At 36.2% G+C, this 23,027-nt stretch overlaps 1 protein-coding gene across 3 annotated transcripts; it reads left to right on the top strand.

Moving 5' to 3' along the window:
- Nucleotides 1–217: 217 nt before the first annotated feature.
- On the top strand, nucleotides 218–20,252 carry ESD (esterase D). Of its 3 annotated transcripts, XM_065901778.1 has the most exons (12): nucleotides 257–324; nucleotides 2,487–2,559; nucleotides 2,710–2,818; nucleotides 3,351–3,399; nucleotides 5,532–5,606; nucleotides 6,196–6,284; nucleotides 9,772–9,870; nucleotides 11,299–11,423; nucleotides 12,713–12,832; nucleotides 13,533–13,631; nucleotides 15,587–15,754; nucleotides 20,022–20,252. In XM_065901778.1, the coding sequence occupies exons 5-12, from the start codon at nucleotides 5,539–5,541 to the stop codon at nucleotides 20,100–20,102; spliced, it is 849 nt and encodes a 282-aa protein (XP_065757850.1). In that variant the 5' UTR covers nucleotides 257–324; nucleotides 2,487–2,559; nucleotides 2,710–2,818; nucleotides 3,351–3,399; nucleotides 5,532–5,538; the 3' UTR covers nucleotides 20,103–20,252. The 3 variants fall into 3 exon arrangements, with proteins under 3 accessions (XP_065757849.1, XP_065757851.1, XP_065757850.1); XM_065901779.1 differs by lacking the exon at nucleotides 2,710–2,818 and having other exon boundaries at nucleotides 256–324; XM_065901777.1 differs by lacking the exons at nucleotides 2,487–2,559; nucleotides 2,710–2,818 and having other exon boundaries at nucleotides 218–324.
- Nucleotides 20,253–23,027: the final 2,775 nt, after the last annotated feature.

Here is a 23,027-nt window from a genome sequence, read left to right as displayed (position 1 = left end):
AGGGATAGAACCCGCGTCTCTTCCATCTCCTGCATTGGCAGGCGGGTTCTTTACCACTAGCGCCCACCAGGCAAGTCCTGGAAAGCGAGAGGCGGCCCACAAGCGCTGTGGAGGGACGGGGAAGTCTGAGGGAAGGGGCGGGGACAGAGGGGGCGGAGCTTTGGGGCGTGGCCAAGGAAGGGCGGAGCTGAGAAGAGACTCTGGAAACAGGACCCCAGAGTGGGGGGGCGCGGAGGGGGCTGGGCCGAGGCGGTGGCGCCCGCGGCCATATTTAGGCCGGGCACGTCCCTTCTGGTGCAGCTGCTCTTCCCGCCGCCGCCGGAGGTGAGCCTGGGTTTGGGCAGAGGCCTGGTCGTCCTCGGGCCGCCAGGATCTCGTGTTGCACGGGTGACACTGGGGGTTCCGGTAGGGGCGGACTCTGATGGGCGCTTGCGGCGGGTCGCGTGGGTGCGATCGCGGAGAACGCGGCCCCTGGGCTCGGCCGCGGACAGCCGGAGCTGGAGGCCGAGGGAGGGGCGCTGGCCCCACTCACGGAGGAAGCAGTCCCCAGACGTTCGCAGTCCCCACGGGAGGGGGAACCTGCTTCTCTGCACGCAGTTCCAGCTCTTGGGAAGTTCGATCGTGTTGTAAATGCGCTGTCAGAGTTGTCTCGGAGCGTGGCGGTCATCCCTGATGGACTGGTCAGGGGGACGACATTTGCACGGACCTTGGAGGGCATTGGACGTTGCAGAAATAATAGTGTGCGTAATCACAGCCAGCAGCGTTTTAAGTGCATGAATTAACAACCCTGTCGTACTGGTCCTATTAATTTCCCCATTTTATAGATGGGGAAATGAGGCATAGAAAGTTTGCCCCCAGTCTCTACCACTACCAGAGTACTACCGGGAAGTAGTACCTAGTGAAGCCAGAATTTGAACCTGGAGCGTCTGGCTCCACAGCCTACTCTAAAGTCACTGTACCATGGCCCCCAGTAGAAACATCCAGACTACACTAGAATGATTGAGTTTGACTAAATTAGAATAAACAAACAAGCCCAGAAAAATAGTGTGGGATCATTGAAGATAATTTAAATTAAGGTGTCTGGAGTTCATGAATGCCCTTTTTTTCCCCAGGGTGCATTGAAAGTTCAGATGTGGGTAAGCCATGTGAATTTTTATGAAGGAAAAGAGATTATGATTAGTACACAGTTAATAATATGACCAAAGTAGATATGGCGTTTTATTCATCCTAATCTTTTGTCAATTCATAGTTTGAATTTTGTGAACTTTTAATGGAATCAAGCTTGAAAAAAATCGTATAATTAATGCCAGTGTGTTCCATTTCAGTGACTTACTGGTTTTCAACTACTGGCCTGATGGTTGGGTGGGATTAACTCTCTATACCTGTAGCAGGATCCTGGCTGTGGGCCAGCATTTGTCATCTGCTAGTTAATAACAGCAAACTAACCATGTTTTCAAATGGACAGACTATACTTAACACTATATAACTTACCACTATTGAACTATGCACTTAAAAATGGTTAAGAAAGAAAACTTTATGTTTTTTATCACAATTTTTAAAATAAAATTAAAAATAAATTTCAATGGTCATTAATTCCAGCTAGACCATATTAGACCTGACTGTGACTTGTGTAGGGCTCCATTGAGCCTTAAGGTAAGTGGATTACAGTCCTAGGCCTCTACGCAGGATTGGTTTTAGTGAGACATACAAGAAGAAAACAAAGTAGGAAGCTAAGTTTTAATTTCTTGTGTATAATTAGGATGGTGGTAATGGAAATTCAAAGAGGGGATAACTTTAAGACATTACAGGCAGAGTTGGGCAAGATGGCCATAAATGAAAAGAGAGCAAAAAGAGGAATAGAAAAACGTGGTTTGAAGGTAGGAGATTGAACTTAACTTCAGATGTGTTGAGTTTTGCTAGCCAGAGGCACATCAGGTGAGAAGGGTTCAACAGGAAATTTAAATTCTGACACTAATGTTGGAGGATGAATGAGTGGAGAAAGGCAGATTTATATTCTTTCACACAAAAAATGTAGTTGAAACTTAGGGGATGGGAGTTAAGGAAAGAGTATAAACAAAAAAGGAAAGGGAGATGGGAGAAGAAAGAATGGAAGAGAATTCAGATCCTGTAGTTTCATTGAGGAAAGGGATTTTTGCGAATGCTGGTGAGCAGTGCCATAATTGGGTGATGTTGGGGAGACCTGTGCAGGTCGTTAAGAGCCAGTGGGGTGGGGACACATTGCAGCCAGAGAAATGGATCAAAGTCCATGAGAGAATGGGAACGGAAATCCAGGTAGAGATATGCAGAAAACTTTTGAGGCTCATGAGAAGAAGGAAAGAATGGGCAAAATACAAAGAATACAGATTTCTGGAGATAGATAACATTTAGCCTCAATGAGTAAAGGGAACAAAAGTAAGATCTGACAGTTTGGCCTTTTGAAGGAGTAGTAGATGCTTTGTGAATAAAGACAACTTTCTCTTTAATAGTTTTTACCTAATTGGCGTTCCACGTGTTGGTACCATGCAGTGAGAGAACCTTTGTTCTCTGAAGATTATTGAGGTACATTTCATTGACTTTCTAGGAAAATTGGCACTGTAGGTTTTTTGGGGGTTTTTTTCTTTTTTTTTTTTTTTGGTTTTTGTTTTGGGGTTTCAGAGAGGGGTGTTTTTATTATTCTGTCGCACTCTGTAATTTCATTTCTCCCCCAAGATCTCTTCCTAGAACTGAAATGAAACATCTGTCAGACAAATGACCCTTGGTGTGCATCGCTACGTACATTTCTGTTTGTTCCTGTGTTGCACTCACTCCACCACCATTCGTAAGCCCAGTCAGTTTTCTCACCAGCTCATGTTTTCTAGCCAGTCAGCCCAGTGTCCTTAAGTTCGCATCTCTTCCCTTCTTTATCCAACCTGCATGACAAGTTTGACCTGCAGCTTAGAAGGGTTTAGGCTTCCTCTTTTCTTCCTCTGCTTTTCTAGTCTCCATTCCTGTTTTCATCACTCTCAGCAGTTGATCATATCTCATACTTCCAAATTACAGTTTAAAACTTTTTCCTGTTTATTTAAAAAGAAAAAAAAGTAAAACTTTCTTCATTGGAATCTTATTCCAGAAAAAGTTTTTAACCAAACAAGAGGGCTTGTGGCAAAGTAGGTATTAAGGTTACTTAGACTCTGGGCCTAGGTAAAGCGATGATGCTGTTCCATCAGCTGGTCTTCCCATTCTGCCACACCCAGGGTGGACGGTCATCTACCTTAGGAAAGGAAGATACCTCTATTGGGAATGTGTAGTGGACTATAAACTTTGTTGTAAAAAGTATGTCCCATTTATACGTCATTTGGCCTCTTTTTCAGGATCATCTACCCTTTGCTACGGACCAAAAAGCAAGTAGTAATTGGACAGGTACATTAAATTTTATTTTTGATATATTACTTTTGAACTTGAATATAAAAAATCTAGTAACTTGGCTTAAAATATGCTGTGTTTAGCATAGGAAATTTTTAGTGAAAAATGTAATCACCTAGTATATCATATATCAAAGTATATCATATCTAGTTCTTAGCTTATGTCTTGATTTTTTTATTGAGCCTCTTTTCTTAATTCATAATTGAAGACAGTTTCTAAAATGGATGGTTGGGGGGAAAAAGAACTTTAAAAGCTTTAAAAAAAAAATTCATTCTACCAATTTAAAAAACAGTATTTTCACTTTTCTTCTTTGCCCAAATGGAAAGTACTTGATTTTGAATTTTAATTAAAAAGAGCATTCAAAGAGTAGAATAAATAGACCAGTGATGAGTTACTAAAATAGGTGAATAGTAAAGTATAAAAATAATAGAGGTAAAGATTAAGTTATTTTGTAAAACTTTCACATAATTGGTAGCTAGAAGTTTAAAAATGTATTCATTAATTCAACAAATAATTTTTAGATATCTTTCATGTACTAGATATATTCTCGGTGTACCATGTTTTTGGGAAAGCAGATATAGTCCCTGCTAGGTCTAAAAAATAGGAATTCCTTGCATAATAATTCCACCAGGTAAATTTTATTCTTTGGTTTCATGTGCATATATTTTTAAAGTGTACTTCTGTCTCTTTTAATTCATTAATTAAGATAGAGTCATGAACAAGAATGGCTGAAGTTAATATTCAGTAACTAACAACATCATTTTTTCTAAAAATTGGCCTTTTGAAGATTAAAAGCATAAACCTTTGAATAGAAGGTAATTCCTCTGTGTGTAATTGTAATACCCTAATGCTATGAAATTAGTCAATCTTTTCTGGAAAAAAAAAAAAAAGTTTTTTAAAAGAGTATTTAAGAACCCTCTGGTGAGGCAGGAAAGCAGAGCAGAAGAGGGGCTCTGAGGTCAGATTCTGTGCATCACATCCCACATTTCAGGCATTGAAGCTCAGTATTTGGATTTATTGAGGAGATTACCTAAAGGTAAGATTGAAACTAATCTTTTGCAAAGACATTTCCCAAGTAAGCTTTCCAAGATTATTTTTACATGTCTTTTTAGAGTAACTGTAGCACCACAGCTGAATTAGTATACAGTAGAGTATTTCACCCAGTGGATCACCAGGTGGTAATACCTGTTCCTGGGATCCGAGGATTTTTTTATTTAATGTGTATGATTTACTGATTTATAATAAGGAGAGAAAGGGAATCCTTCCTTGAGAAATGCAGATCAGAATCAGTCTGGTTGTTCTTTGCTCAGCGGGTACTTAACCATACACAAAAGATGGTGTTCCAGTTTTTTGTGGGGGTTCTTTTGGTATTATTATTAAAAATTAATATTGTGTGGTATTTTAACATTTAAGTCTAAAGTCATTCATGAAAACTTTAAGATGTTTTGGAGAGAAAAGAATTAACCAAACTTCAGAATTTTTTCCTGACAAACTACTTTTAATTCACTTAGGACAGCCATGTGTTTTACTGGCTGGTTTATTTTAAAAGGAGAAATGTTGATGTGAAGGTTGTACAGCACTTTCTCTGAAATACTCCACTAGGATGAGTAATTTGATCTGGTTTAACATATAGGAAAGTGCCTATGCTGTAAATGTTGAATACATGTTCTTTCTTATTATTATCAACACTATTACTGTTACATCATTTTCCTCCCATTTTCTTACCAGCCCTTAGTCATACCATTGATTCTTTTGTTATGGTTCACAGCAAACTATTAACAATGTTCAACCTTCTAAGCTAAAGCAATCAGTTAATAACTTATTTATATTCTCTTGCTTTCTAAAAGGAATTTGGGGCAGTCCATAGACATACACACCACGAAGCTTGTTAATAAATTAGTAATGACATACCAGAGTACTTATGTTTTCTAAAGTGAATATAACAAGTGTAAATGTACATAATAAACTTAGTCACTTTCATAATACTATTTATCAGAAAATTAGTATGTGAAAAAAATTCGAGGTGACAGACAGTCGTATGTTTAGATACTTTATCTGAAAATAGTTCTGTTGCAAATTTTTTAAGAGCTAATTCTCTGGAAATTAATGAGATCCCTCTTCACTAATAGGAGAAGAATGGCGTTGAAACAGGTTTCCAGCAGCAAGTGCTTTGGCGGACTGCAGAAAGTTTTTGAGCATGACAGGTAACTACAAAGAGGATACAATTTTAGATCTCTCTCTGCTTCCACCAATTTGAATCTTTAAATAAGCCCATGAAAGATCACAGTTGCATGAATAACTGTTTACATGGAAAACCTGTGGTTTTTATCAAATTTATCTTACCTAGTTTTGACATTGGTGATAGTAATAAGATATTGACTTGAAAGTTACATATAAATTTCATATGTATTTCATATGAATTAAAGATGTGGTCTATTTCAGTGTCTGTGAGCAAACATGTAGTTTAAGATCTCTAGATTTGTTATTTCATACATTTCTTTAGAAACAGTTTTTCTTTTAAAAAATTTCGTGCTGTATTGAGGATATTACATTTATTCTTTTAATTCATTCTTCTTCAAATGACTGTGTATCATGCACAGCATAAGCTCAGGTTGATTAATATGCTAAATTGGCCCTGTTCTTTCTTTAAGGGCTAGGGGCCATACCCTAAAATGTTGACGAGATCACTTATTCTGGACATTAAATCACTTGTTTTACGTTTCTTTCTGACCAAAGAGGGGCAATTTTATTTTATTATTTTTTTTTTTTTTTTGATGTCTGTTAAAATTATAGTGTTGAACTGAAGTGCAAAATGAAATTTGCTGTCTATTTACCACCAAAGGCAGAAACTGGAAAATGCCCTGTGCTATATTGGCTGTCTGGTAAGTATTATGCATTTGAGTTTTGTAAAGGAGTTTTTCTTTTTTTCCTGGCTTATCTTACTCTTCCATCTTGACTTTTTGGTGTCATTTATAAAAGACTTTAAGAGCCTATAGTCTGCTCTTACTTTATCCTGAGAATAATTTCAAGCTTACTGAATTACATTTGTTTTATTACTCCTTTTTCATGTATGTGTTGTTATTGTGTAATTGCTAAATCGTGTTGGACTCTTGTGACCCCATGGACTGTAGCCCGCCAGGCTCCTCTGTCCATGGGATCTCTGGGCAAGAATTCTGGGGTGGATTGCCATTTCCTTCTCCAGAGGATCTTCTCGACCTAGGGATCGAACCTGCATCTCCTGCACTGACAGGTTGATTCTTTACCACTGAGCCAACCAGGGAAATCTACTTCTTTTTCAGTTAGACCATATAAGTTAGCAGAAAATATAAAGTTCTAGACTCATTGGCAAAAGCTTAGAAAAGTTATTTAGTTTGTGCCTAACCAAACGTTTCTTAGAGACTTTTACCACTCAAACAGAACAATGTTAGGTAAAATTAGGACACCTGTGATATGGTAATTAGAAACCACAGACAAGTAACTTCTTACAGTGTTCTCTAGAATGTTTTAATTGGACCCGGATCTTCTCTGGCAACAATCTGGAACATCACAGAAGACTTCTTAATCACTGGTGAATATCAAAGACTGTCCAGTGGATTGTGAGAGCTCTTTCACAAGATACCGGCACTTCATCTTTAGAAGCAAACATTTTAAGAGACCCATAGAAAACCAAATTATGTCATAGAATTCTATTGTTGTTTCTTTAAAATTGCCTCTTATAACTTTGATTTAATAAATCCTCCCTTATGTATGTTTTCTCAAGGATAAGTCCGAATTATGTCTTTAAAAATGAGAAATGTATTTAATTTTAAAAGGTAAAAATTAAGTACTTACATAATTTTAACTCAGCATCTCATTTCTTTGACTGGAGAAGGCAAACCAGTTTTGCTGGAAGAGCACTGGGTATTGCCAAAAGCAATAATAAATCCCATATTTGTTTTAGAAACATAGTATTGTATAGCTAAAGATGCTTTAGAAATCACTTAAGCATGACCAGGAAATTATATATTACTCAAAGTCACATACAGGAGTGAACATGTTTTCTGATTCATGGGCCAGAGCTGTATTCATTCTTTTCTCCTATTCTTTTGGAATTTTGTTTCTTATGAGAGCTATTTCACTCATATCTCTTATTAAAAGAATAATAACCCAGGCCAGATGTACCAGGGTACTGTATAATAGGCACTGTAATAATAAGGTCCTAAATTCTTAACTGTAATTGAAATCTATCAAGATGTATCATCTGAGCTTTATGAATATAGAAAATAGTTTGTTTATATCAAATGACAGGACATTTTCTGTAGTGAGATGCTAAAGAAGATATAAACCTTGGAAATTAAGGCTTGATTTTCTGAAAAAAGGTAAGATTGACCAGCGCACTTGAGAAAAAATGACAGAAGAATACTGGAAAGTTTACATCCCAGTTAACTGAAGGAAAACAGTGACAGAAAGATAGCATCAATTGTTACAAATTAACTGAAATCAAACTATTTTTATTCTGAACTGTATACTTTAAGGGAGTGAATTGTATGGCATCTGAGTTATACCTCAATAAAGTTGTTACCAAAAAAAAAAACCCAGCTTCATATAAAAACTTCATATAAAATAAGTATAGTTGACCAAATAGCTATTATTAATAGTAATCATCTTCACATACTTGAGCATAAGTCTACTAGTAGAAGTATCATTTCCCTGAGTCTACTGTTCACGCCCTACTATCTTAATCAGGAAATTTGTGTCTAATTAACAATGAAAAAAAAAACTTTTTTTCTCTGATCTCTAAATACATTTCCATTTCCCAAATGCAAGACTCTGGACTGTGTCTCAGACACAGTTTAAGACCCTTTACACATTATTATCACATTTAATACTCATAGCCACCTTATGAGGTAAAAATAGGCAGTATCATCCCCATTATTTTTCAAATGGAAGAACTGAGGCTCAGAATATTGGTTGCTTGCATAGCTACGTAACTAAGTTAACTTAGTTAAGAAGGAGCTGAATGACATTTAGAACCAGATACTGTTTGAAATCCAAAACTCTTGCAACCTGCACTATTACCCTGTCTCCTTTGAACACATTTACATTAAGGCTACATTTAATTTGCATTTTTATTCAATTTACATTTAATTAAAATTGCTGACCTTTTATCAGTATTTGAGGCATTTCTCCACCATGATCTGGCTCCAGTGTTTATGACAGATATTCCTAGAAGAACGAACGAGAACCTTGTTCCCTTTCCATGACTAGTGAAAATATATATGTCCTAACGGTTTATTTAACCATAAACTCTAGTAACATTTATCCAATGATACTTGTAACTTTCTATTTTATAATTATTAATTTAACACATCTTTATTGGGCAGCCGTTTCATAACTCTCTGTGCTGGGTGTTGGGGGTTAAATAGTTTATAGTTTCTGTGTTGTATAGATAATTTATTCTTCTTTGTGCAAATCAGTAAGTTTTAGTGTTGCTAATTATCAGGCATATTGGGACATTTAACATTGGCTACTAGAAAAGGGCTATAGGGTTAAGTGGTGTTTAACTTCAAGCTTCTACTGCCAGTTCATTCTTGACCATTCTCACATCATTCTATCAATAGTGTTAGGCTCCCGTAATAAGAGAATCCCACTCCAGTGTTCTTGCCTGGAGAATCCCAGGGACGGAGGAGCCTGGTGGGCTTCTGTCTATGGGGTCACACAGAGTCGGACACAACTGAAGCAACGCAGCAGCAGCAGCAATAAGAGAATTTTCATCTCTTCTATCACATTACTAAAAAAACAGAGCTAGAAAAACTGGCAGGAAGAGTTGTAAAAACTCAAACTAAAACTCAGTTAAGGAAGGTATTTGGTGACCATTGTTCTCTTCTTAGTACACTGAGAAATGCAAAGGTGATTAGTCTAAATTTTATTGCTGAGAACTACTTGTATATAAAAATAGTATTATGATGACCATAATATTATCTCACTGTGAACATTTATGTTTTGATGCAGAAATAATATTAGCATACTTGATAACACGCCATTGGGGTTGTTATAACATTTGGTTTATGCACCATATTGCCATTCTGCAGTTTGAAAAATTCTGAATTCCCAAACACATCTAGTCCAAAGGATTTCTGTAATTGAAATTTTAGTGGGTGACTTTGAAAAGACAGTTAGGGGATCATTTAACCTAAGACAATTCTTAGATTGATACTGTTACAAATTTTATGAGAAGAGAAACTTTAGTGTCTTTTTCAGCATGATTTCTTTAAAAAAACAACAAGCCTTTTTAATAGTAAGTGAGCTTATTTTCTTGTGTTGTAAAAAAATTAAAGTTTATAAACCATTCACAGTATAGCATGAGATAACCATATTTTCAATCTTTAGGTTTAACTTGCACAGAACAAAATTTTATATCAAAATCTGGTTATCATCAAGCTGCTTCAGAACATGGCCTTGTCGTCGTTGCTCCAGATACCAGCCCTCGTAAGTGTTCTTATTCCAGAGATTCTTTGTAAAAGTATAAATCTTTAAGACTAAGTTACAAGCAGAGTAGCATATACGCAATTTATTTTGTATTTTTTCTATTTACTAATCTTTCAGGCAACAACATGACTCTAAAATACTATACTATATATTTTCCTCACTGAATTTTACTAACAGTTTTGCTGTTCCCATTTTATAGGTTGACAGTTTTAAACAGAGACTGAGCAACTCAATTAATCTTTTTCATATTGGCACTAGTACCAAAATAACTTACAATGCATAGGAAATAATTTTTTTGTTCCTTGGGTAGCCTGTCTTGCATGTAGTAATTATCTTTTCTCATTTCTGTTAGTCATGAAACAGTCATGCAGTTAAACAAATATTAGTTTTAATACAAGTGATTATACATTAGAAAAATGAGAATATCAGGTATTTGAGAATTCAGTCCATCAGACAGTTGAAACTTGTTTTGTGGCCCTGAAGGGTCAGGAAATGGAATTTAAATGGAAGCTAAAACTATCTGGAAGTTGAGTGACCGGCCTTGGGAGGCAGTGCATTTCCTTTCCCAGTCCCTATGATACAAAAAGTAAGACACGTCTCACAGGAAATGTAATGAAATGTTTAATGCAGAAGAGCATCAAAAATATAAAATGTCTCCAGAATAAACTTTTCAAATAAGATTTATTTTTAAGTAAAAACCATAAAAAATTCTCAGTGATCATTAGTGGGAAAGTGCCATGTTCCTGGATGAGCAGACCAGCTCTTACAAAGAGGTCATTTCCATCCAATTACATGTCACTATGATTTTATTTGAAATCCTAGTAGTTGACTTTAAACTGCATGCAAGTATATAAAATAGAACCTAATTAATTAAAAAAGAATGTAAGAAAGTTCCACTGGGGGGATGGATAAATAGAGGAAACAGGATGGAATGATTCCAGAGTATATAAAAAGACATTTTCACTGTCAGTTCAAGATAGCGAATTGAGCACAAGCATTTGTCCCCATTCCCTTCTGAGATCACAGTAGTACAGAGAAGCAAAGAAGTGTTGATAGTGAGCAGGGTCATCAGAGAAGAACTCCCAGCACATTTATAACAGATAAAAAGAAGGTCGAAACCCTTTGACAGGTAAAACAGAGTGAGGATTTGTTTAGGACGCTTAGGAGCTTCTAACAGCAACAGAGAAAGCCAGTGAATACCCAGCCTGGAGGACCACGTCCTCCCTTTCCTACCTCCTTGTCTAGAACTAGTCAGAGGACTGCACTCAAGAGGGCAAGGAAGTATGTGCCCCAAAAGGCCAGAGAGCTCACAATGTCCAGCGAACAGCTCTGATACAAATGAGTATTCAGGCTCATTTTAAAGTGTATTATTAAACATGGGCCATTACCAACAGAGTAGATGGAACCACGAGACTTTTCTTTAATTAGGTGGCTGCAATATTAAGGGAGAAGAGGACAGCTGGGACTTCGGCACTGGTGCTGGCTTTTATGTCGATGCTACTGAAGATCTTTGGAAAACTAACTATAGAATGTACTCTTACGTAACGAAGGAGGTAATTTAATTTACATTGTAATTATTAATCGATGACTGTGAAAGTTTGATTTTGGACACAAGGTCCTTCTAGTCTTTTAAACTAAGGTATGGTATTGTTGAATCTGTTTGGTATATGTGATATGATCTGGTCAGTCACTCAGTCATACCTGACTCTCTGCGGCCCATGGACTGTGGCCCACCAGGCTTCTTAGTCCGTGGAATTTTCCAGGCAAAAATACGGGAGTAGGTTGCCATTTCCTACTCCAGGGGATCTTCCCAACCCAGGGATTGAACCCACATCTCTGGCATCACCTGCACTGGCCACTAGTGCCACCTGGGAAGCCTATTTAGTTTACATTTACTAATTATCTTTGTAAAGATTCCAAAGTTTATTGGTACTATACTCCTATTTTCTACAATTTAAATTCACTAAGTACAATTTTAAAGAATTTAATAATTATGTTGATACCTGTTTACACTGACCAGGTTATACAAAGCAAATAGTATATGAAAACACTTTGCATTTCTCTGGCTGTTGCTTCATTCAGGCATATTTCACAGGGATTAACCATAATCAGAAAGGATCAGTGGTAAAGCATTGCTTCTATTACTATTTGTGTACAGTTTATGCACTTTTCTAAATTTTGTATGATTTTAACTGTTAATGTCTACATCATAAAAATTCAGAAATAATAGTATAAAATTTTAATCATGCATAATTCTGTCACCCGAGACAACTATATTTTGGTATATTCCAGACTTTGTTTTATGACTACTTTTCATATAATTGTGAAACATTTTTATTTTGTTCTTTTTTAGTTACATAAAACAAATATTTTAGAATATTCTGATCTAAATTTAACAATTTAGATCTAATTTTAGCAATCGGATAGTATGCCATCATATGCAATGATTTACTTTTTTCTAATGGAGCTATTTATATGTTTACATATGTTTTTTACCATCATATGTATTAGTGCGTTGATTATCTTTGTGTATAATTTTTTTACCAGTAAGAACTTTTCCCTTAGAAAAGATTCCAGGAAGTGAAATTATTGGATCAAAGTTTAGAACATTTTGAAGTTTCTTCTGCCTTATCATCTTAAATTTGCTTTCTAAGGGTGATGTATCATATATTCTCCAGTGATATATTAATAATCATTGTCTATCCTGCATTTTAAAAAAATCTTTATGGTGTAAACCATTGTAAGACTGTGATTTGGAAGTGTTGATTTTTTTAATACAACTTTGAAAGAGTCTAAACTTACTTCTCTCATATCTTCTGTCCCACCATTAAATTCTCTCTAGCTTCCCCAACTCGTAAATGACAATTTTCCAGTGGACCCCCAAAGGATGTCTGTTTTTGGCCACTCTATGGGAGGCCATGGAGCTCTGATTTGTGCTTTGAAGAATCCTGGAAAATACAAAGTAAGATTACCTGAGCTTCTAGTGACAGATATTTCTCTTGAATAATATAGTATTAGGAACTTACAGAGATTGAAATCATATACTATTGTTTTAGTATTGGGACTAAACTTTTCTAGTGTTGGAAATTTCAAGAGATTGTGGGGGAAGACTATTAAATTGACCATACAATATATGCTACAGACTCAAAAGAATAGGCCTTGTATCCCAGTGTTTTCTCATTGGTCTACTAGAGGTATTATCAAGAAATTTTCATTGCTTCTATTCAAACTATAGTTTTCTAGGCTCTTTTTTTCTAACAGTTAGTCTTGACTAATGTTATTGTGGCAGTATGTTATCATCTACTTATATTTTTACCAAGAATATTCTCACATAAAGTTTACTTTGATTTTCCGTTGTTTTAACTGGAATAACTGAGTAGAAATTCATCATAAACTTTCATTTGTGCCTTATTTAATGAAAATGTAATGTACTGCTTTGTTGCTTTAGCAATTATATTTTATTAGCTCTTTGAATACAACATACAAAGGATGATGGATCTTGGAGAGGCATATAACCTAAGCTCATAATATAGCAGAAGAAAAATCGTTCACAGGGATTTTCATGGCAAGTCAGTTTTTAAGCAAGATGCAAATATCTGTGCATAGTCAACTTACAAAAATATAACTTGTTTGTAAATTTTATTTTATTTTTGTTCCGTAAGTCTGTGTCAGCATTTGCGCCACTTTGCAACCCAGTGCTCTGTCGTTGGGGCAAAAAAGCCTTCACCGGATATTTGGGAACAGATCAAAGTAAATGGGAGGTAGGTACTGGATGGCTCTCTTAATACTCATTCATAAGTTTTCAAATTTGTTGAAAAGCTGCACTACAGACATTATATTCCTAACTTATTCAAGTAAGGACCCAGGGTCTCCTGTATTGCAAGCAGATTCTTTACCATCTGAGCCACCAGGGAAGCCCAAACATCCAGAGCTAAAAATAATTAGCAAAAGTGAATACATATAACAATAACAACACCCATGAAGGATCTTTTTTAAATTGTGTTGAATTATGGAAGATATTCTGAGGCTACATCTTTTTTCTGCTAATGATTAGTTTATGTTTATTTTCTAAATTAACATTACAAAAAATACCCTCTATTACTAAATTTAGACTTATCTCTTATTAACTATGTGCTCAATTGTATGGTAAGAACCAGGAGGCCTGGGTTTTTATTTTGTGTATCTGTTTCAAAATCTAGTGTCTCTCAGGTTTAGATTTTTAATTCTAGGCTTAACTGTCTTTAAACATAGATACTGTGTATATAATGTACATTTATGAGTCTATTTCCAACAGCGAGATTGCTTTTTCAAGCATAGGAACAGATGCTTCTGGATGAAAATAAAACAGGCCCTTTTTTCCAAGACTGTGCAGAAATGGGCTATTTGAAAACTCCTACCAAGAATTTGAATATTTTGCAAATGAGCTGATCACCATGTGATTGTTAGCAAGTAGCAGATACTTGAGTGGGGGGAAAAAAACCTTTTTTGTTTCATTGCTGTTTATTCAAAATCATTTACACATGGACCCCTATTTTACATAAGTTTGGTCTTTGAAATTCTAACAGAATTGGAAGGTTAATCTCTTAGTCACTACATTAAAGTTTTGTTTTGCTTAGGCCTAGGTTTTGATTATATTGGAAGAATGCCAAAAATTGTTAATATTAGTTACTTGGAGAACAATGCATTGACAATGCTTGTGCATCAGTATTTTGAGTTTTTACCATATGCAGAGTTTGTGTAGAGTTTTGAAATCTTCTGTCAAGAAGGTGATGATCCTTTCCTGTCCACAGGGGCCTTATGGTCTAATAGAAGATTTGAGTGAAAGACCAACTGCCTGAGGGAAATAGGGGAGAGGTAGCCTGTAAAGGAATGTGTATCCTTTTTCTCCAAGTGGCAGGAGATTTTACTGTCTTAATTATGCTGTGTTTAGGCCAGCATTTAATTTACTGTTGGAATAAGGAGACTATGCAGAATTATGAAATCATAGAACTTTAAACTAATTGGACTTTATATGTCTCCTTTCACTCTCCTTTTAAGACTAAAAGAAAACAAGTCTGAAAATGCATGATACTTTAGAAGGGAAAATCTTTTGTTTGTCTTGATCAATGCATAAAAGTTGTGGTTAGTGAATATACATGAGTGATCAACATTTAAAGATGGATGGTAAAATAGAAAATTGTAACTAGCGGCAGCTCCTCAGATACTAAATTTGAGTTGTTAACATGATTCAGATTATTCAAGTCTTCCTGAAAGTTTCTGGAGATGGTAGATAATTGGTGGTTTACAACAGATAGCGAAAGAGAGATTTATGTCTGGAATTAGTCAATAAGCAGAAACAAAAATAGACTGCTTATTTGAAATAATTAGAAGAAATAGTCAATTTGTGAAAGGATTTACAAAGAAAAAGAATCAGGGTTTTTGGAGTTGAGAGGTGACTAATAACCTTGATGGTTTAGAAGAAAAAAGATTACACAATGAAGAATACTTGAGATATAAAATCCTTGCTGTTGGTCTAGGACTGCTTGAAAGTAAGGAAGAAGCTGTAATGAGAATAGAATTCTGAAGACCTTATAAATAAAAACCAGACAAGCCAACTTAATCAGCCTTAGAGCTTGAATGACTTTAAATTTCTATTCGGTTCTAGTATAGGATATTCTGAAGAATATCTTTCTGGCACTTGTGAATTTATTTTTCATTATTTCTCCTCTTTTTGTAGGCTTATGATGCTACCTGTCTTGTGAAGTCCTATCCAGGTTCTCAGCTGGATATACTAATTGATCAAGGGAAAGAGGACGAGTTCCTTTCTGATGGACAGTTACTTCCTGATAACTTCATAGCTGCCTGTACAGAAAAGAAAATCCCTGTTGTTTTCAGATTACAAGAGGCAAGTACCAGGAAACCTTACCTTGTTCTAAACTCACTCTTAAAAAAATAAGATTCCATAGTCCTTTCTTAATTTTATTTTAGAATTTGAAAAGGTACCTCTAGTAAGATATTTTCTAATTACAATAAGACAAAGTGAAAACCTCCCTATTAAATTAATGATATCTAAGACCAGATTATTAAAAAATAGGAAAGCTTTTGGCAGTGAAGAGTATTTATAATTTTCTGTCCTACTGTAAAATCAGTAAATAGCTCAAAGTTTGGTGCTTAGATGGTACTTAATCATCAGTGTTATTGGGTATCTTTCTTTACACATGCAACTATTATTGCAGTCAAATAAGAAGACAAGCTTACACCTTAATCACTCTTCACTTTAAGTACACATCTTAGCCTCGGAAGCTGTGTATTACTTGTCTGACACACATGCACTATATATTGAGTTAGATACTAACCAATCTGTTGTGCTGCTTGCTCGTTGTTTAAGAATGATTACTGAATTTCATTTGGTGTGCAGATTTTCCTTTTTCCTTGGCTAAAATACTTTTGACTATACACTACTCACCTAACTCTATGCTAATATAGTTGTAATTAAAGAAATTCTGCCTTTATTTTTTTAAAATTACATAATCATACACTTCAGGACATAATATAAACAAAATTTTTCTTTCAGGATGCAAAATGAACCCTGAAAATTATACATGGCCAGGCTTTTTAAAAACATTTTTATTCATGTTTATGGGTAATATGCCATATGGGTAATATGTTTATGGGTAATATTCCAGATACATTGATCTAAAACTTATGATGATAAGTGTTATCTAGATCAATGTGTCAAGTCGCTCAGTCGTGTCCGACTCTTTGTGAGCCCACGGCCTGTAGCCACCAGACTCCTCTGTCCATGGGATTTTCCAGGCAAGAATACTGGAGTGGGTTGCCATTTCCATCTCCAGGGGATCTTCCTGACCCAGGGATCGAACCCAGGTCTCCAGCATTGCAGAAAGACGCTTTACCGTCTGAGCCACAATGTGTAAGCTTCCAAACTGTTTTCACAACATTAACTCATTTTATCCTTATGTGACCAGATGAGAGACCATTCCTATCCTGTCCACCTGTTTGGGGTTTTTTTTTTCCAGCTTTTTTTTTATTGTGGTAAAATACCACAATACCACATAAAATTTACTACCTTAACTATTTTTAAATGTCCATTTCAGTGATATTAAATACATTCAGAATGCTGTGCAGCTTTCACCATCATTCCTCTCCACAATTCTTTTCATCCTGTAACACTGAAACTCTGTTCCCATTAAACACTAACTCCCCATTCTCCCTGCCCCCATCCCTTAGCAGCCACCATTTTACTTCCTGTCTCTCTGATTGCTCTGAGGATTTCCCATAAGTGGGCTCATATAGTATTTGTCTTTTTGTGACTAGCTGATTTCACTTAGCATAGTCCTCTTAAGGTTCATCCATGTTGTATCATGTGCCAGAATTTTCTTCCTTTTTAACGCTGAATAATATTTCATCCTATGCATATACCAGATTTTGCTTATTCGGTCATCTGTCAATGAACCAGGTTGGTTGCTTCCAAGTCTTAGCTATTGTGAATAATGTTGCTATAAACACGGATGTGTAAATGTTTCCTAAAGATTCTGCTTTTAGTTATTTTGGTTATTATGCCCAGAAGTGGAATTGTTGGATCATGTGGTAATTCTGTTTTTAATTTTTTGAGGAACCTTCATACTATATTCCATAGCAGCTATACTACTTTACATTCCCATCAGCAGTGCACAAGGGTTCTGATTTCTCCACACGCTCCCCAACATTCCTTTTTTCTTTCTTGTGACTAGCCATCATTTAAAAATAGAATTTTTTATTAATAGATTAATTTGAACATTTATCATCAGAATTACATGTTTCAGATCAATGATCAACCTTGAGAAATTTGATTATAAAGATAACAGTGTGTTTAATTTTATAAACTCTAGCTATAAGTGATATAACAAAATGTGTTTTTTTCCAAATGACTTTAACTTCTTGGCAATAATGGTATTGGTTGCCTCTTCTGCATCCCTTGAGTTTATGCCAGGAAATTTTGTTGTTACCACTAACGTTAACCAAAGTTTCAGCCTTCCTACAAAGACTGAAAAATTTCTAGAGTTTGTTATAAAAGCAGCAGGGTTAGAACACTGATAAAATTCTTGAGGGGCAAAAATAAGTCAATATATTTTTTTCTAAAATGCCTATATCCCAAGCAACTGAAAAATGTTGTTGTCTATGCTTAATGAAGAGTCAAGACAGAGCATTCCTTTTCCTTTTTTATTTAAAGATGAGAAAGCATTGAAATCATCAGTCACAATTTTTAGCTCAGGCCCAGTTTTCTGTTCACTTTCCTTCCAGCATGGGCAGTTTGAGTGAACTGCCCAGTCTGGAGCAGATTAGGTTTAGGTTTGTTTTAGTTGAATGCACAGCACAATGGACATACCTCGGCAGTGGCTCCAGAGAGGCAACTTTTCAGATTTTCAAGCCAACTTCGGTTGACTTCAGACTACCTCAGGTCTGAGGGACTTGTCTGCTTTGTCGTTAGGGTTTCCCAGGTGGCTCAGTGGTAAAGAATCTGCCTTCCAATGCAAGTAGACGCAAAAGACACTGGTTCGATCCCTGGGTCGGGAAGATCCCCTGGAGTAGGAAATGGCAACCCGCTCCAGTATTCTTGCCTAGAAAGCCTCATTGACAGAGGAGCTCGGGGGGCTCAGTCTGTGGGGTCGCAAAGAGTCGGACACGAATGAGCATACACGCATACCTATTTTCGGTCAGGTCCATTTTTTTATCTGAAAACTGGCAGGTACTACTTGGTACTATGCTTCACAGGTTTTGTGGCCTAAAAATCATGGGCACTTTTGACCTCTTAACAAGTTAAGAGTTACATGGGTGCCAAATGCTTGTCTCCTACTTTTTTAATAGAAGAAACTGTCCTTCAGCTCTAAATTTAACTAATTAACTGGGACTGGTCTAATCATTGAGTGATGTGAAACCAAGTAATTCCAAGGCTCAGCCTTAATTTTGATAACATTCCTGACAGATTCACTTCTACAGTTTGGCCACTGAAAGTAGAACACAGATTGCTTTTAAGTTTCTTTGATGATTTTAAAGTAGAACTTTTTATTAACTGGTGTACCCAAGATACGCTTTGCATACTGCTGGAAGTGAGAGATTGAGAACGTTTACTGATTCATCAAAACCTTAGGGATTTTGCTTTGTTCCCTGAAATGCAGGTGATATTTTTTATTAGGTCCAGTTTTATTTCTTCAGTGCTTAGAAAAATTCCTTTTTCTTCCAGTCAGACCATTCACTTGATCAGGTTAAACTTTCTTAGACTCTTACATTTCCTGGTTTACTCTATTTTATATTTTAATTGCCTCTGGCAGGGTAAGGGCTGTCCTAAAAGTTACCTGGGTTTTAAACATCCTTAAGTTCTTCCCATCCTATTTTTAATTTCTTTCTCCCTTGAAAGGTACTTACTTTGTACTCAGAGGACACCTTCAGGAAGGGTTGCTTCTCCATCTGCCATTGATCACCTGTCACTGATTTTATATGACCAGATAGAAATCTGTTTCAACTCAATTACATTTTCTCTCTGCTGCATGGTAGTTTTTAAAAGTTTACTGACTTTTTACCCAATTTGGTTTATTGCTGAGAGATGTCAGCGTTTAATTATTCCTTTTTCCTCAGCTTTTACTGCACAAGAGGTCACATTTTTAATGTGATTTATGATGGCCTTGTTTAACTTCCCAGGATAGGGCATTTGGCTGTTCACATGTTCTTTCTCTGTATTGTTTATGTGTGCTTATTTTGTATCTTAACATTTTCTTATCAGTGGTAGTGTGTTTCCTTTGGGATTTGAAACGTCTTGCCTGTGCTTCTAAGCTCTCTAAATTTGAGTCTTTTTTGTCCGTGTTGACATGACCACATGTTTACTCTGTGCATTTAATTAATGTGTTATTTCTTTTCTTTGCATATATTAATGGCCGTATCTAGAAACTAGGCTATGCAGAATGTTTTTTTTTTTTCTTTTTACATTTTTGCTATTCTTTTTTCCGTGAAAATATTGAAGTAAAAGTGTAATAAGCTTTACTTGATTAGAAACTGTTCACATATGGTGATAATAATTATTTACAAGCAAATTAAGTGACATGCAAGATATATTTAATGTCCCTTTATTCACTTTTCTGAATGGTAGATAAACATCATCTCTCTCTTTTGTCTTCTAGGGTTATGATCATAGCTACTACTTTATTGCAACCTTTATTGCTGATCACATCAGACATCATGCAAAATACCTGAATGCATGAAAAACTTCAGATAAGAGAACCTCTTCAGGATTATAAAAATGTAATAAACAGAATTGCAAGGAAATGAGATTTTAAAACTTTGGATTTCATAATGCTAAAAATGCTTCATTCTGTAGTTGAATCACCCTCTGAATAAATATATCAAACCTGCTTCTGATTTTAAAAGTTACTTTACCAGTGTTCACTTGGGAAATACTTGATACTTAACAGGTTTTCAAGATCATTTGGAAATGATTCAGAGGCATGGACTGTCTTTTTCCCTATTGTTTCCTATCTAGTGTCTAGCAACTGCTTGGCTTCTAGTGGTCACTGAATTGAATAACTATTTGTTAGTTGGTGAATACAGAAATAGACTCAGAAAGATTAAATGAATTTCCCATCATTACACAGTTATTTGTGGGAGAGCTAAGATTAGAAGTCAGATTTCCAGAACCCAGTCAATGATATTTCTTATCTTTTGAGTCAAATGGATTTGTGGGCATTATTTTTTGGACCTCTCTCAAGAGACAAGAATTAAATACTAGATTAGATCTGAAATTAGATAAGGAAGCTTGTTTCATATGTTACTGTGAAAGATATTTTCCTTTAATTACATGCAGAAATGTAGCTTGATAAACTCAGCCAAGAAAAGTAATTATTCTCTTTGTGAGTACCAGAGTATGTTCCTTTGAGAACTTAATGGACACGCTTTTGAAACATGATAGGTGAATTCTGGTTGTTTTAAAAGAAATATACTTTTCTGTTAAAGAGCACGAAAGTTATACATTTTAAACATTCAAGAAGAATGCATATAACATGGTAATAGAGGAGGACATCAGGTTTTCAAAGTTATAAAATAAGGACTATGTAAATGTGAATTAGACTAAACTTTCTTAAAATTATTACTATTTAAATATCAGTATGCAAGATTGAACCCTACAATGAACTGCACCCGAATGGTTCTAAGTCTGAACAAACTTGTGTCCTCTAATAAGGAAAATTTTTTAATTCACAAATTTTTTCATGTAGGTAATTCCTTTATAAAGAAAACCAATTGTATGATCCTATGATCTTTGTATTTGTTGAGGATTTAACCAGAGAAGCAGAACTACTGGTAGACATGTACATTAAGAGACATTTTACAAAGAATTTGCTGTGTCATTGTGGGAGTTGGCTAACCAAGTCTGAAATCCATGAGACTTGGAAGGGAAGGGAGGGGAGGGAAATGCAGACAATGAAGTGCTATCAGGAAGGGAATTTCAGGAGCGGGGACACCATGGGCAGGACTGAGGCTGTTGTCCACAGCTGGACTTTCTTCTCTCTCAGCTTCAGTCCTTAATCCTGCTTTTATATACCTTCTGAATAAGGCCCACCAGATAATCCAGGATAATCTTCCTCATTCAAAGTCAGTTAGTTAGGGAATTTGATCATATCTGCAAAAATGCCTTCATAGCAATAGCTGGATTAGCATTTAAGTGAATTACTAGGGACTATTATCTTACAAATTGGCACAACATTAGAAGAAAATAATCGCTTTGTTTTGCAGGGTAAATGCAAAACATTCAAATACTCAGTAAATAATTGCTAACATATAGCCAATGGCAACTAATAAAGACAAAAGCCCTTCAATTACAATACAGAATTGACCATTAAGGATATATAGGGAGCCAGTAAATTTGAACTTGCTTTTATGTGCCACAAATACTGGCCTGGGGGAGGAATGAATGCATATATATATATGCATATGCATATATATATATGCACATATATATATATCCCTAAATTCCTATATACCTGAATAATGTTTCCCCTACCAGAAAAAATTCCCAGTCTCTCATATAATAAGGAACCATTTCAATGACTTTATAATAACAAATAACCTAAAAATGAACTCCTAATACTAGTCTTGTGTGCTTCTGAGTCACCTGACAGAAGGAGGCAAAGGAATTGACTCATCTACTGGATCACTATAAATGTAAGAGCCCTCTTGAATCTCCCTTTACGAAACAAAACAATACAGTGAAGCCACCATTACTAGTAGAGGCAAGCCATGAAATGGGTGGAGGTGCTTGCAAAATGGGTATCCGACAGAACTTGAAGAATATATAGAGAACTCCATAAATTAATTATTTAAAAGATAAACCAACAGAAAAATGGGCAAAAGATTCCATTGGGTACTTATCAATATGGGATGTAAGTATGGTTAATAAATACATGAAAACGTGTTTATAAGACCAGGGAAATGCAGACAATGAAGTGCCATTGCACTCCTCTCTGAATGGCTAAAGTTAGGAGAAATCCCAAGTGTTGGCCTGGCGGTATGGTGACCTGCTAATGGGAGTGTAACTGGCAGAGTCTGCTGAGATCCAGCATAATGTCCAGTCACTGGGTCGTATCCAACTGTTCGTGACCCCATGGACTGTGCACGCCAGTCTTCCCTTTCCTTCACTGACTCCCAGCGTTTGCTTAAACTCATGTCCATTGAGTCAGTGATGCCATGCAACCATCTCATTCACTGTCGCCCCCTTTTCCTCCTGCCCTCAATCTTTCCCAACATCAGGGTCTTTTCCAGTGAGTCAGCTGTCCGCATCAGGTGGCCAAAGTACTGGAGCTTCAGCTTCAGCCTCAGTACTTCCAATGACTATTCAGAGTTGATTTCCTTTAGGATTGATTGGTTTGACCTCCTTGCAGTCCAAAGGATTCAAAGGGTCTTCTCCCACGGCCTTCCCTGGTAGCTCAGGTGGTAAAGAATCTGCCTGCAATGCAGTAGACCCTGGTTCGAATCCTGGATCAGGAAGATTCCTTGGAGAAGGGATAGGCAACCCACTCCAGTACTCTGGCCTGGAGAATTCCATTGACTGAGGAGCCTGGCAGGCTACAGTCCATGGGGTCGCAAAGAGTCGGACATGACTGAGCGACCTTCACTTTCACTTTCTCCAGCACTAC

The sequence above is a fragment of the Muntiacus reevesi genome, chromosome 11 (assembly GCF_963930625.1).
Source record: "Muntiacus reevesi chromosome 11, mMunRee1.1, whole genome shotgun sequence".
NCBI classification, from domain to species: Eukaryota; Metazoa; Chordata; class Mammalia; order Artiodactyla; family Cervidae; genus Muntiacus; species Muntiacus reevesi.
The sequence above is the reverse complement of the archived record's forward strand: the minus strand, read 5'-3'. Positions and strand labels throughout refer to the sequence as shown.